General features: G+C 45.0%; 1 protein-coding gene across 1 annotated transcript; it reads left to right on the forward strand.

Annotated features, from left to right (window-relative positions):
• The first annotated feature begins 13634 nt into the window (after positions 1 to 13634).
• Positions 13635 to 14859, forward strand: LOC143612207 (uncharacterized). The gene is made up of 2 exons (XM_077086245.1): positions 13635 to 14418; positions 14724 to 14859. The coding sequence occupies exons 1-2, from the start codon at positions 14073 to 14075 to the stop codon at positions 14846 to 14848; spliced, it is 471 nt and encodes a 156-aa protein (XP_076942360.1). The 5' UTR covers positions 13635 to 14072; the 3' UTR covers positions 14849 to 14859.
• The last annotated feature ends 1297 nt before the right edge of the window (positions 14860 to 16156 follow it).

The following is a 16156-nucleotide window of genomic DNA, read 5'->3' on the forward strand; positions in this document are numbered from 1 at the left end:
CTCCCAATGGTGAAGTACCCCGCCTGTTCCCGCAGTTGCGGATACAAGCCATCAGGGAAGGCTACCCGCACTAACAGCAAGGCTACACGCACAAGGCACTAGCTACTTCAGTAGTCACATGAAGGAATGAGCAAGGCGGGAATACTCCCGCCTAAATGAGCCAGTCCGTATGCTTCTGGAAGATCTTTTGTACTATACCTACTAAGGTATGGGCAGAACAGACGATCTGACCAGAACAGCCCATGAACCAATCACAGGGTGACAGCTCACCGACAACAGTACGAGGAGGAGCACCCTCTAGTACTGTTTGTCACTATTAGCCGCTGCCTACTCACCAACCCTTACTATGGGACGTGCGCAGCCTACAGTTGGTGGAACAGTGCATAGCCGGCAGTAAAGGAACAGTGTACAGCCGACTTTGTTACTGTCGGCCGTAGTCTATCCACCAACCAGCATGGCCTGTGCGTAGTCCACTGTTGGTAGAACAGGAATACTATTCAGCTGGCTGTACCTTCTAGGAAACCTACCTTCGGCTATAAATACTCCAACACCTTGGAATGGTAAGGACATCATCTGATATCTCATTCTTATCTAGCAATCTCTTAATATACACTTATATTCAGAGCAATCTAGTCTGATTCTCATGCCGGAGGGTGGTCACAAGGAGGAACCCCCCCTTCTCAGTGACGAGCTTACGGTGTCTGTTTTGCAGGTCACCTGAAGAATAACCTTCTCTGCTGGACCTCATCCTCGTGGGAAACATTACTTAACCCCCAGATTATCCGTAATCTGCCCCGGGTCACTTAGTGTTTCTTCATTGGCGCCATCCGTGGGACAAAGCTAGAACTAATTCTTAGTTTTTTCAAAAATTTCTGAAGAAATGGTTAACGTTACTCCGGTCCCAAGGCCAGTAAGCGACCAAGAAACCCCGGTAACCACAACCCCAGCAACTGGGGGGAACACCGGCGGTTATACAAATTTTACGAACACTACCCCGGTTACCCAAGCCGGGGCAAGTGCAGTAAACAATATTCCACTGGGGTTCACTGATGCCCAGTTGGAAAAACGAACGAGGGCCCCTCGCCAAACACTAGATCAAGTTATGGCGTGGGCTGAAGCTCGTCAGAAAGAGTTCCAAGCTGAGTTGGATGAACGCTTGAGTTCAGTTCAACAGGCTGACGAATTCGGCAGTACTCGCCAACATCTCAATATGAACAGTGAGTGCGAGTACTCAGACGATGAGCGGGAAGAATCCGATACCGACGCAAACCCTCGCCATAAGGCAAAAGGGAAGCGTAAGGAAACGGACTTCCAACCGACAAGAAATTTTGGGGAAGCCTTTAAACCAACGAATGCGGAGAGAAACCCGCGTGACTTCTTCAAAACCTTCAGACCAACTGCTGCAAATGCAGGAAAGTCAAAGTTTGCAAGGGACATTGTGGAAGCGATCGCCCCGAGAAGTGCCAAACAAATGTCCAACATTGGCACTTATGATGGTCTATCCGACCCAGACGACCATTTGAACAGATTCATCGCGGGGGCAACCGTCAGTAACTGGACGGAACCCACGTGGTGTTATATGTTCCAGATGACTCTGGTTGGAGCGGCCAGGGCATGGTTCGATCGTTTACCGGTCCACCACATATATGATTGGGCGGACTTTCAGAACCAGTCCAGCCAACACTTCAGCCAACAAAGGAAATATACTGAAGAACAGTGGACGATCCTCAACTGCGTTAGAGAGGAGGATGAATCTTTACTAGACTTCATCACTCGCTTCAACTCCAAAAAACTAAGTCTGGGCAACATAAGTGAAGATCTTGTTCGCGCCGCTTTCATCCAGGGCGCCGAATACCCAGAGCTTATCCGCACATTGACGGGTAAGGACGGCATGCCATCCACATGGGATGCCATCATGACGGCGGCCAAGCGCTTTGCCGAGACGGAGAAGCAACTGGGAAGGGATCTTCCCCAGAGTACACACCTCTACACGCAAAGGACTAGAGAAAACAATGTTCGGATCGCCCGGCAGAACAAAAAGAGGAAGCTAGGTATTTGGCAGTCAAGGGTAAACTTTGACACCTCATCCAGCTCTCACCCTCTTGTTGGCGGAAGAAATAACACACACCCTTCAAGCCAAAAACACCGGTGGACGCCACTCACCAAAAGCGTCACGGAGATATTTGCCACTGAAAAGCTACCATGGCCAAAAGCTCCAATGATCCGGCAGCGACCTAATGCGGATCAGAGTAAATCCTGTGACTTCCACGGGACAAAAGGTCATAGTAAGGAAGAGTGTACATCCTTGAAGGATATTGTTGAAGCATTCGTCAAGGATGGAAGACTGGCACACCTGGTGGCATCAATCAAGAAAGGAGGAAGGAACGATAACCGGTACCGAGGCAACGGACGAAAGCCCGTTGACTTCAGCATCAACATGGTTCATGGTAAGATCAGAGGAAGAAAAAGGCGAACGACAGAACCATGCGCGTGGAAGGAAGCTGAGGTGCGCTTCCCGCGAGTGCCAGGAGGACCCAGCAAAGAAGGCCCTATCGTCATCAAAAGCCAGCTGGGGCACTACATCACTTCTCGCACTCTTGTTGACAACGGCGCCTCTTCAACGGTGATGTACAGGCAGTTCTTCGACAAGCTAGATGACGAAGACAAGGAACGCCTGGAAACGATCTGCGCCTCGATGGAAGGGTTCGATGGCAGCACAAACACCCCCCTGGGTATCCTATCTTTCCCCGTCACTCTTACGGACGGGAATCACTCACGCACAGAAGACGTGGATTTTGTCGTAATGAGGAAGCCACACCACACGTACGACATTCTCTTCGGAAGAGACGGGATGGTAAGATTTAACGCCGTGGTATCCTTAGTCCACGGCATGATGGGATGGCCAACAGCTGAGGGTGTAGCGATGATCACCGGCATTCCCCAGGTATGCATCGCATCTGTCTCATCTAAACCCAAACCAAAGATGGCTAAACCAACCATCACCGAACCAGAAAGATGGGCCTTCAACGGCAAGTACCCTGACCAGGCCGTTTCCATTGGCCCAACAGTTGTTGATCCCACACGCACCTTACTCAAGCGCTTATTACAAAAAAACGCTGACATCTTCGCGTGGACACCAGCTGACATGACTGGTGTACCCCGAAGTAAGGCAGAGCATAAGCTCAAATGCGATCCGGCTGTTACGCCAATCGTACAAAAGCGCAGAGTAATGGGGCCAGAACAAACTAACGCGTGTAGAACCCAAGTCAAGGAACTCCTTGACGCAGGCATCGTACGCGTTAGTAGATATCAAACATGGGTTGCAAATCCCGTTATGGTACCGAAGAATAACAAACAATGGCGCATGTGCATAGATTTCAAGGACTTGAACAAAGCATGCCCCAAAGATTGTTATCCGTTACCCGAAATTGATCTTAAGGTGGATTCGTTGGCACCATTTCGCCTTAAATGCTTCCTGGACGCGTATAAGGGGTACCATCAAATCCACATGGACGTTGATGATAAGGACAAAACCGCTTTTCGGACGCCCGATGGCACATTTTGTTACCAAATGATGCCATTCGGACTTAAGAATGCCGGGTCCACATACCAACGCCTGATGGACAACCAGTTTCATGCCCAAATTGGGAGGAACTTGGAAGTCTACATGGATGACTTGGTCATCAAAAGCCTTGACGCAGAAGCGATGTTGAAAGACATCGAAGAAACTTTCAACACGCTCAGGAAGATAAACATGAAGCTCAACCCGAGCAAGTGTGCCTTTGGAATGGAAGAAGGGAAGTTCTTGGGGGTCATCGTCACTAAAGATGGCTTCAAAGCGAACCCTGAAAAGGTCGAAGCCATTATCAAAATGGAATCATCTACTACCATCAAACAGGCTCAGACACTGAATGGACGACTAGTGGCACTTAATCGCTTTTTGGCAAACCACGCGGATAAGTCGTTTCCTTTCGTGTCAACGTTGAGAAACTGTTTAAAGAAAACGCACTTCCGCTGGACACCAGAAGCGGAAGCAGCTTTTCAGGAGATTCGGTCACGCTTGATCGAACTCCCAACGCTCACAGCACCAAAAGCGGGAGAGGAGTTAATCCTATACCTTTCCGCAACAGATAGAGCAACCGGGGCAGTCCTGCTAGTAGAGCGAAAAGGCATCCAGATGCCAATCTATTATGTCAGCCGTATCCTAACAGACGTAGAAACCCGGTACTCTACCCTCGAAAAATTAGTCTTAGCACTTATACACGCTTCACGCAGGTTAAGACGATATTTCCAGGGTCACCCAATCACCATTCTCTCCAACTTCAGACTTGCAAACGTTCTAGGCAAACCCGAGTTATCGGGACGCCTAGCCAAATGGGCAATTGAGTTGGGGGAGTACGCGATAAAGTATAAGCCAAGACCAGCCATAAAAGGCCAGGTTTTGGCCGACTTTATTACGGAAGTGCCTGCATCGCGGGAAAAAGAGTGCCAGGAAGAGGCTCAACCCTCTCCAGCACAAGACATCAATGATGTCTGGCGTCTCTACACTGATGGAGCAGCCAGTAACGAGGGTTCAGGCGCAGGGCTGAAACTAACCAACCCAGCAGGCCAAGAATACACTTACGCTATTCGACTGGATTTTCCAAGTACGAATAACGAAGCCGAGTATGAGGCATTCTTGGCTGGGCTAAGAATTGCGCGTAAGATGGGAGTGAAAAACTTGGAAGCCCACGTGGATTTCATGTTAGTAGCCAATCAAATCAACGGGACGTACACGGCCGTGAACGACACAATGGCCCTGTACCTCGCACAAGCAAAATCCCTTATGCGCGATTTCAACGACTGCAAAGTCATACACGTCAAGCGAAGTGAAAACAAATCTGCGGATGCGTTAAGCAAGCTTGCATCATTAGCCTTCACCCACTTAGGAAAGGACATCCGCATTGAACTCCTCGAGACACCTTCGGTCCCGCACAAGGAAATTTGTGTCATCCAAACCGGCACAGAAACGTGGATGACACCAATAATAAAATACCTTGCGGCAGGTACACTACCAGAGTAAAAAACACAGGCAAGAAAACTACGCTGTAAAGCACTGAATTATCAACTCATCGATGACATCCTTTACAGACGTAACTTTCTTGGCCCACTCTTAAGATGCGTGGATAACCAAGATGCTGACTACCTCCTAAGGGAAGTACACGAAGGCATCTGTGGAGTACACGCAGGTCCCCGCGCTGTTGTAGCTAAGCTAAACAACGCGGGATACTTTTGGCCGGGGATGCATACGGATGCGCTGGCATACATCAGAAAATGCAGGTCTTGCCAGCTCTACGCACCCAACACGCACCGCCCGAAGAATGAACTTGTTCCAGTCACCTCTTCATGGCCATTTCAGAAGTGGGCCATCGATGTGACAGGCCCATTTCCTACAGCAGCAGGAAATGTTCAGTTCCTAGTGGTAGCCATCGACTACTTCATCAAGTGGATAGAAGCAAAACCCTTAGCCAAAACAACCGCGAAACATATCAAAAAATTTATTTGGGAATTTATTATTTGTCGTTTTGGACTTCCACAGAATTTGGTGAGCGATAACGGCACCAACTTTGCTGACAAGAAGCTGCAACAGTGGCTGAAAGAACTTCAAATCACCCACACCTTTACCTCAGTGGCACACCCGCAAGGTAATGGTGAGGTGGAAAGAGCAAATAAGAGCATCGTCGAAGGCATAAAGAAAAGACTCTTGGAACACAGATCCGGCTGGGTGGACGAGCTTCCGCACGTCCTTTGGGCAAACAGAACGCTGAAGAAGGCCAGTACGGGAGAAACCCCGTTCAGTCTCACTTATGGCACTGAAGCCATGGTCCCGGTCGAAATTGGTTTACCCTCACCAAGGGTCTCGATTCAGCCAGAAGACAATGATGCGGAAAGACGGTTAGATCTTATGCTAACCGAGGAACGCAGAGACTTAGCCGCAGTGCGTGAAGAGAACTACAAGCGACAAATGCAAAAGTACTACAACACGCGGGTAAAACTCTGCAACTTCAATGTAGGAGACTACATACTGCGTAACAACGAGGCTTCGAACCAAGAACGCCCAGGAAAGCTGGCCCCGGTCTGGGAAGGGCCATACATTATCAAAGAAGTTCTGGGAAAGGGCGCGTACCGGCTCGAAAGGCTCGATGGCACTCCCATCCCAAGAACATGGAATGGAGCTCAATTACGCAAATGTTATATGTAGATCAATTCCAAACTTGTAAAGAAAAAGCCTAGAGCCACTTCTAATGGAAATGATTCTCCTTTCACAATGTGTTGATAGCCTTACCTTTATACTTATGAACTTCCCACACTGATGTGTCGGTATTCACCGCATAAATGGGGGAAGAAGTAAGTCGTTACGTGTGGAAGGCGGCAAAACCCGCATAAACACAACGGTAAAAATTTCAAGTTTTAAGGAAAACCTACACGCAGGTCAGATGTAAGTAAAGTTTAGCCATCCTTGTAAGTGCAAGTGACGGTCTTACCCGCACAATCACGAACAAGGAGGCAAAACTTCAACCTATCATCTACCACGTCCAAAGGTTAACTTATTCTGAACACTTAGAAAATTTCAAAGGAAAAGATGAGGAAAACTTCCACGCAGGTCAGATATAAGTAAAGTTAAGCCATCCGACTAAGTGTAAGTGACTGTCATACCCGCACAATCATGAAAGAGGAAGCGAAACAAACTTATAATTTGCCACGTTAAAAAGTTGACTTATCTAAGTACTAAAGAAATTGCTAAGTTAGATCAAAACATGCGTAAAATAAACAAGGCAAAGAACTAACACAATCTTTATTCCATCAAATTCAAATATTACAAAGATTGCTGGGTGCATACCCGCATACAAAAGAAGCTATACAAAAGCAAAAATCTACGCTAATGGTGGAAAGGGATCTTCAGAATCAAGCTTCAGGACCACTTCCACTTGGACCCGCTCCATCAGTAAAGCGTGGTGGTTCAAGGAAAGCTTTAAGGATAGCTAGCCCATCATCAGCAGCAGCGACTTCGTTCACCTTCTCCACCACCGGATGCGGGAAGGCGGCATACTGGTTCACTGCTTGGTCATAAACAGTTTCAGTATCCACATCATACAAAGGGAAGTTGGAAGGCGGGATGCCTTTCTCAACGAACCCTAGACCAAGCAGGAAGCCGGCCTTTTCCCCATCCTCATGAGAAGCGTTGAGGGCTGCGCTCATAGCATCGTCATAAGACGTCTCTGAGAAGACCCGATGCACAACCTACAAAAAAGAAAAAATACAAGTATCAAAACCTTTTCTATTTACAAAGAAAAGCGTAAAGACATGAAAAGCTTACCTGAGACAACGCTTCTCGAAGAAGCCATTCCTTGGCAACCAGAGCTTCTTGGAGGGCGGCTTGAGCTTGGGTACAGACGCGTTCGGCTTCACTTTTATTAAGGTTGGCAAGCAACACTTCCTTTGCAGCAGCCTCTTCGACGCCCTTTAGCTTCCGCTCAGTGTGGTCAAGCACGCCCCTCTGGTCCAGGATCTCTTGGAGCTTCTTCGCGTCCTCCATCGCCAAGGCATCCTGAGCCTGTTGGAGCGCCTCTAATTTAGCTTTAAGTTCCTCCTTCTCGAGGCGTAGAGGCTCAGCAACAGCTTCAGCCTTGGTGGCCCTTTCAGTTGCGTTCCTAGCAGTTTCCTTAGCCAGCCGAAGCTCTTCGTTAACAGCTTGGGTAGCCTTGGAACGGGCCTCGAGACGAGCCTGAACCTCAACTTCAAGGGCCTTGAACGCCTTCTCCTTCTCCGCAGCCGTGGCGGAGAGCCTCCTATTCTCCTCCCGGACAGCCCGCGCCTGAGCTACTTCTTGAATGCGAGCTGCTATTAACTTGTCGTTTTCACGACAAAGCAGCTCGACGCGCGGCTGCATCCGGGCCAGGAGAACCCGAAGCTCATTGGTTAGCCTACCCTCCTGGTAGCTAGCCATGGCTTCCCCCAACGCACCACTGGGAGCTGCGTGACGAGCCCAATCCACGCACTCCACAGGTGTGCGAAGGGTTGTTCCTCGGCGGATGTTCCATCGTGGAACATACACTTCATTGGAATCCGACACTGCAAAAAACAAAAAGCAGTTTGGAAAAGATGATATATAAAAAAAATATATATATATAATAATAGGCCAAGAGAACCCTACGCACCTGTAGGGTCAATAACAGGCCGATAGCCGCCAAACCCGTCACCTGAACCCAAGGGAAATCCGTCCAAGAGGTCAGGTAGATGGGAAGGAGGCAGAGGTTGGCGAGAAGCCCCATGCATACCTGAAGGATCGGCCGTCGATGTCGATGACGGAGGAGGCATGGTGAAGTCCGCCGCGGTCGCCGCTGCGGAGTCCGCAGCAAAAGTAACCGCCGGCTCAGTAAAAGATGCGGTAAGAATGGCACTGACAACCGGCGGTGATGTCGTCACAGCTGGAACAGTTGGCTCAATGGAATGAGCAACTGAACCAGCGGAAGCAGGCGCAGCCGCCTGGGTCGTCGCCTCAGGTAGGCTGACCAAGCCTACCGTCATGGGCGGGGGGGTACTCCTCCCCGCTCCACCCTGGAATGCGTCAACATCCACACCTGCACAAAGAAGAAGTATTAATGATGGAAAGCTATGCAGTTAAAAATATAGTTTGTACTTACGGGTTTTCTTGAGCCTAAAAGTGCGGACAGGCGGGGATGAACCCGATGGAGCCGGCCACTTCACGCCGGTCACCGTTGTCATCCTAGGCTCTCCGGAGGTGACAATCGTCACAGCCTCCGGAGCAGTGGTCTTATCACCACCGGGGTTCCCCGCCACCTCCTCGCTCTCGGCCTCTGAGTCAGACCGAGGCACTGGATCGGCAGTGGAGGCCACCTTCTCCCCCCGCCCCGCCTACCGTCATGGGCGGGGGGGTACTCCTCCCCGCTCCACCCTGGAATGCGTCAACATCCACGCCTGCACAAAGAAGAAGTATTAATGATGGAAAGCTATGCAGTTAAAAATATAGTTTGTACTTACGGGTTTTCTTGAGCCTAAAAGTGCGGACAGGCGGGGATGAACCCGATGGAGCCGGCCTCTTCACGCCGGTCACCGTTGTCATCCTAGGCTCTCCGGAGGTGACAATCGTCGCAGCCTCTGGAGCAGTGGTCTTATCACCACCGGGGTTCCCCGCCACCTCCTCGCTCTCGGCCTCTGAGTCAGACCGAGGCACTGGATCGGCAGTGGAGGCCACCTTCTCCTTCCCCTTCCCGCCGGCAGCCTTCTTCTTCCGCACCAACGGAGGACCATCTGCGGATTCCTCATCAGAACATAAGATTAGAGGAATTCCAGCAGAGGTTTCAACATTGAGGGGTCGAGGGTTGAATAGCGCCTTACCTGGCCGCCTGGCGCTCAGGATCTCGTGGCTTAGCGGGTAGACCTCCACGAACCGATCCGCCGTTTGTTCTAGGATGGGCAACTCGTTCTCATCTAGAGCACGAGTACCCATCCGAGCGGGACCGTCAGCCTCCCGCGGATACAGGAGCGACTGCAAGTCGTTTCCCTCTGAAATAAACAAGAAAGAAGTTAGAAGAGATTCTAAATCAACAAAAAGAAACAGAGCATACCGTAAGGAACAGAGTTCAAACCGTATTCGAGGATGATCGGGATCTTTCGCGCATCAGCACCCTTCCACACCCGGCTCATCCCGAGCATCACCATCCCGGACTCCGCAAACCGGTAAACCGGAGATTGGACTCGGGATATCTTCGAGAACCATTCCGCCTCCTGGTAGTTGGAGGCGTGAAGGCTTGGGAGAGCTTGCCCATTCTTAAATTTCATGGCAAGGGGGATGGCGCGAGCGGAGATGTAGATGAACTCCCGCTTCCACGAACGAAGACTGCTCTCGGTTGCGCACATCTTCAAACCCTTGATTCGGGTTATCAGCGTATACCACCCCTGGATGCACCTCCAAGAGTAGAAGGTCATCAGGCGGTCGACGAAGGGCTCAATGCCCAGAATCCGGCACACCCACTCGAAGTGGCGAATCTTCGCGATCGCCATCGGGTGCACCTCGGTCAGGTGTACACCGTGCCTCTCTAGGACACGGTACACAAACTTTGTCAATGGGAACCTAAGATTCCCATAGACAAAGAATGCAGCATATACCCCGATCTTGCCTCTGGGGGCATCATACACCGTCTGATGGGGTTCAGGAAACTCAGGCTCGAGAGACTCGAGCATGAACTTCCTGACGATGTACTGATATAGATCGACAGGCAGAGCACACTGGCACTCACCAGCAGTACTCTTGTCATCGACGTACACCCCAGCCTCCTGGGCTGTAGCCTCAAGATCGTGAGACGACATCTTGTAGATATGAAAGAAGAAAACGATTTCAAGAGAATGCTCGACTGAAAAGATGAGTATTCACCGGAAATCGTTTGAAAGATGAAGAGAGAAGTGAAAGTGTGGATTACAAAGAACCCTCTCCCCCTTTATATACTAATCGCAATTAATGCGATGAATTTAATGCGGAAGAGAGAGAAATCGAAGGTGCAATGAAACTATGACACGTGGCAAAATGCAAGCTGGCAACAGCTGTTGAAAGGACGCGTACCATTAATTTCGCGGCCACGCGCCCGAAAAATCTCGCCCACGCGCCTGAAAAAGCGTCTGGAATGACCAGGTACTGTCACGTCACCATAACTTCCTGCACGTCCTGACACACACGACGTTTCAGCAGTTTGGACTGTTCTTATCCTTTCACCAACTCTTCGAATTTCAAAAAAATTCAAAAAGATTCAAAAGTAAGCGGGAAAATACCCCTTACCTTGGCAACCAAGTAACCATAAGACGGGTGCGGGTACAGTGTCAAGGCAAAACCCTTCACATACTTAGCACCCGCAGGGAATTGACACCAGGAATACCTTGGAAGTAAAGTAACCGTAAGACAAGTGCGGGTACAGTGTCAAGGCAAAACCCTTCACATACTTAGCACTCTGCAGGGAATTCAAACCAAGAAGGATCTTCTGGGCCATGCTTGCGGAAACGGGAATAACATCCCCGCATGACGGGAACGTCGAGAACTATATTGTTTGAAACTCCAAGATGGAATTGGTGGTTTTAGCATAATTGATCACTATGTTGAAAACTACCAAAACCCCATGGAGAATCCACACAAGTGGGACTCAACGCTCCTGACTTGCGAGGAGGTTACAAACCTACCCGCTTCATACCTAAATATCAAGCAGAAAAGTCGGGAATTTCTGCGTGACATCAGGAAAACCGCGGAAAGAATCCCCACGGAAAACCTTAAAACTAAAAACCCTTTTCAAAACCCCTTGCTAGTCCAAAAGTTCACCTCACTTATTAATAATTCATGAGAAGAACATTGGACTGGGGGGACTTGAAGAGGTAGGTCCCAGCAGAGCCCAGTTGGACCCGCAAGACTCACCTTGAACAGGGACGTTTGCGCGACGACCAATTGCTCCCGCAGGACCCACCATGCTCAGAGAAAACCTTACGCGCAGTACGCCAGCTGTACCCGCAGGGAAAGCCTCCCAATGGTGAAGTACCCCGCCTGTTCCCGCAGTTACGGATACAAGCCATTAGGGAAGGCTACCCGCACTAACAGCAAGGCTACACGCACAAGGCACTAGCTACTTCAGTAGTCACATGAAGGAATGAGCAAGGCGGGAATACTCCCGCCTAAATGAGCCAGTCCGTATGCTTCTGGAAGATCTTTTGTACTATACCTACTAAGGTATGGGCAGAATAGACGATCTGACCAGAACAGCCCATGAACCAATCACAGGGTGACAGCTCACCGACAACAGTACGAGGAGGAGCACCCTCTAGTACTGTTTGTCACTATTAGCCGCTGCCTACTCACCAACCCTTACTATGGGACGTGCGCAGCCTACAGTTGGTGGAACAGTGCATAGCCGGCAGTAAAGGAACAGTGTACAGCCGACTTTGTTACTGTCGGCCGTAGTCTATCCACCAACCAGCATGGCCTGTGCGTAGTCCACTGTTGGTAGAACAGGAATACTATTCAGCTGGCTGTACCTTCTAGGAAACCTACCTTCGGCTATAAATACTCCAACATCTTGGAATGGTAAGGACATCATCTGATATCTCATTCTTATCTAGCAATCTCTTAATATACACTTATATTCAGAGCAATCTAGTCTGATTCTCACGCCGGAGGGTGGTCACAAGGAGGAACCCCCCCTTCTCACTGACGAGCTTACGGTGTCTGTTTTGCAGGTCACCTGAAGAATAACCTTCTCTGCTGGACCTCATCCTCATGGGAAACATTACTTAACCCCCAGATTATCCGTAATCTGCCCCGGGTCACTTAGTGTTTCTTCACATGCCCTTCCGGCCTTCCCTACCCATATTTATTGAATTTATTAATATGCTTTTCTCATTATCTTTCATTTAAACTTATTTTCTTATTAGAAAAAAAACACTACTCCTCAAGCCAAAAAAAAATGAAATATAAAAAAAACTGTGTGATGGTTTTTTACATCCTGCTTTTACTTTATTAATATTTTGATAAGCAATAGTGGTTAAATTAAATTATTCTTCGAATCAAATATGATTTTTGCAAAATCTCGTTTCACATAATATCTATTTCCCCATCTTTATGCAAAGAAAACAAAAGAAATGGACTGTATTATAAATACAGATTGTCTTGTTAACATCATTTGCAAACCCTAAAATCTTTCAACAACGTTCATATTATAATTATAAGTTTATATAGTAGTTTAATGTAACTAAACCGTGTATTAACTTAAGAACAATTTATTAATAATTATAATAGCAAATAAATTAGTTAAAATAATAGTTTAATTTTTATGGGAACAAATAATATCCAGTATGGATTTAATGATGCACTTATAAGCTTTTTAACATCTGAATGTGATTATATATAGACCTATAAAATAAAGTGAAAGAAAGGTAGGAGGAATATAACATTGGAGATAGCCATAAATCACACTTTTGTGTATGACCTAACTTTACTTTGTTTTAATTGCATTAATTTTATTTATGAAAAATAAATGATGCAGTTACGGGTCACCTTTTGATATTATACATCCTCCAAAGATTATCTTACTATGGCAAATTGTTTTTATTAAATAATTAACGGAAAATTGGAGAAATGTGCCCCTACCACATAAAAAAAAATTACAGATATATATTTATTAATAACTTAATTAATACTTGCTATATACTCAAAAGTTTTTTCAAGAAAAGAAAAATGCATGAATAATGCTAACAGAAACTATATTTAGTATATGTTTTTAAATGGATCATGGATAATTAGATGAATTGTTTACTTATAAGAATTTGAAAAATAGTAGTTAATTGTGAGTGAGATTACCACTTAAAAACTTATTAATATTATAATGTATACTGATCAAAATAAACTATAATAAAACGAATTCAAATAAATATATTTTAATAAATTCAAAAAATATAATATTAAAATGAATTCAAAAATAAATTGTATTAAATTGAATTGTTAACACTTAACATGCAGAAAGAAGAATTTACATTAATAGTCACTTTCCTGGTTGTCTCCTGTTCTTGGCAAACCCTCGTGTGGCCTCTATATAAATTATACACTCATCACTCTTATACAAAACACAACAAGAAAGAAAAAAATCAATACTTGATTTGATTTTTTTTTCTTTTGTTGATATGACACTCAGTTGAAATTAGAGCTTTAATTCTCCACTTTTAATTATTCATCAAAGGTATTGAAAAGTTTCATTAATTATTTTGTTTATACATAAAGTAGGTTGAGTTTCTTAATCTCTAATATGTTGAAGATAAATAGTTTTTTGCTTGCTAGAATCCTCACAAAATCTAACTTTATGGTTGGTTAATTCTACATTTAGTTTCCTATCAACCACAAATGATTTTGTACATGTTTACCAGATTTCTTTGATTTGTCTTTAAGTTCAAGTAAAGCTGGCTTTATTAATCATATACATATGATGTGGTAATTATGAACTTGTTTCTTGTTTGCATGAATTGACTCAAAACATCATTCTCCTATGGAACATCAAGTTTGTGTTGATGTTTTAAGTGCGACGAATGCTAATGAAACACCGGAGCATTTGGTGAGTGTGGATGATGATCCAAAAGAGGAGATTAATACGAAAGAGAAACCCCGAAGTGCGAAAAAACCACCACGACCGCAACGAGCTCTTTCTTTGGATGCTGCAGACCAGAAGCTGATCAAGGAGCTTGCTCAACTATCCATGATTAAGAGGGCCAGGATGGAGCGTATGAAGGCTCTACTCGCGCAAAAGAAAGCTTCAAAGGCTAATTCATCCTCAAGTAGCAGTTTATTTGCCATGATTTTCACCATCATCGTCTTCGTTGTCATCCTCTTCCAAGGTAACTTTTCGCTATTTACGTTACTACTTTTCATCGTGTTACATTAGACCATTTACTATGTTCATCTGCATCGTCTATAGGACCACTGTAATCTTCAAATGGTAGATAATAATATTCATGACTTGAGTTAAAAAGGTTAAATATTAAGAATTTTCCTCTGTGCATGGTCCTACAATTTTAGAAAAACAAATCAGTATATTAATTTGTGGGGAATTGGAACTTTGGCATGAGTCCAAAAAACATGTTCCCTCTTTTTGGATTATATTTGAATTCAGTTAATCTTAAAATTATATGTTGCATTGCAGGAATGTCATGCCAAATTTCATGTGGAACATTGGATGGTTCGCCTCCGCCTCAACATGAAACAAACGAGAACGCTTTGATATTTATACATCAGGAACTGAATCCATCTGCTCAAGATTCTGTTTAAGAACTAAGAAGAAAATGATTCAGTAATTTATTACTTATACTAGTACATTTATCATGGTTAATTTTAATTTATATAATGTGCAGATTCAAATGAAAATGATCTGGATGCCTAGCACTTTGTATAGTGGTTAATGGTGGGAGTTTAAATCATTAAATCAACAGATACAAATATATGCTACTAATTAAATTAAGGTTGCAACCTCAGCAATCTCAATATGTTTAGTTGAGTTTGTAATACTTATTTTTGTTAAACTCAAGAACAATCATATTAATATTATGTTTTGAATAATCCCACTTAGTTTCAAGATTTATTGTGTCTGTGTGTGTGGCTGCTTTGTATGAATCATGTTTTGTTTCAAATTCAAAATAGTTGAATCAACACTTGTGACGAATGACGTTAAAGAGAATGAAGATGATTCAAAATTTGATTTTGAGGCATGTGAATGAGATCCATAAGCCTCAGTTTTCTGGGGATCTCACACAACCAGGTGATTTTCAAAGAAAAAAAATAGGATTGAAAGTACAATATTAAATAATTCCATGTGATCAAACGTTGTTCATAATTTGCTATAAAATAGTACATTCAGGTAGGCAATAAGTAATAAACACATTATGAATTAATATTTTGATTAAGAGTACCAATAAGATATTTTGTTTTGTTTTTCTTTTTCCTTATGATATATCTAACTTCCACTTAAACTTCAATATTTTTGGAACACATCACATTAGTCTATTTTAAATTTTAATAAACTTTATATCATTTAAAATTCAGTTTTGTTTCAAATTTGACATATTACAAATAACTAAAACAATAAAGCAAGAGTTAATTGCTCCGATGTTTCATGTGGTTTGTGCGAATATTAATGTATGATCCCTACATTTCTAAAATTACATGTATGCTTCTCAATACTATGACGTGGGTAACACATGTCCTCCCTAGTGTGGATGGAAGTTAGTTTCCCAGTTAAGTGTGTGAAAAATTACTTTTATACCCTTACTAATAAAACATTAAAATTAATTAACTAAAAACAATAAATTTAATATTAAAACAAGTGGGTCACGCATCATATTCCCCACCTTCTTTTGTGGCTGTAAATGTGTGCAAAAATCTCATGGAGACCTCAAATCGATTGTAGATCTTATCGGAGCTGAAGATGTGTCAAAAAGGGAGTTGGAGATGTCACCAACTATAGATGTCACCAAAATTGTGAAATAAGTTGCCATGATGTTGGAGTGACAAAGATGATGAGGGAGGGGTAAGGCTAGGTTTGGGTGTGGTAAGGTTGGGGTTGGGGTTGGGCCTCGGTGA

This window comes from Bidens hawaiensis, unplaced genomic scaffold (genome assembly GCF_021521415.1).
Source record: "Bidens hawaiensis isolate Kalapana, Puna unplaced genomic scaffold, B.hawaiensis_p1.1 tig00033894_1, whole genome shotgun sequence".
In the NCBI taxonomy this organism is placed as follows: domain Eukaryota; kingdom Viridiplantae; phylum Streptophyta; class Magnoliopsida; order Asterales; family Asteraceae; genus Bidens; species Bidens hawaiensis.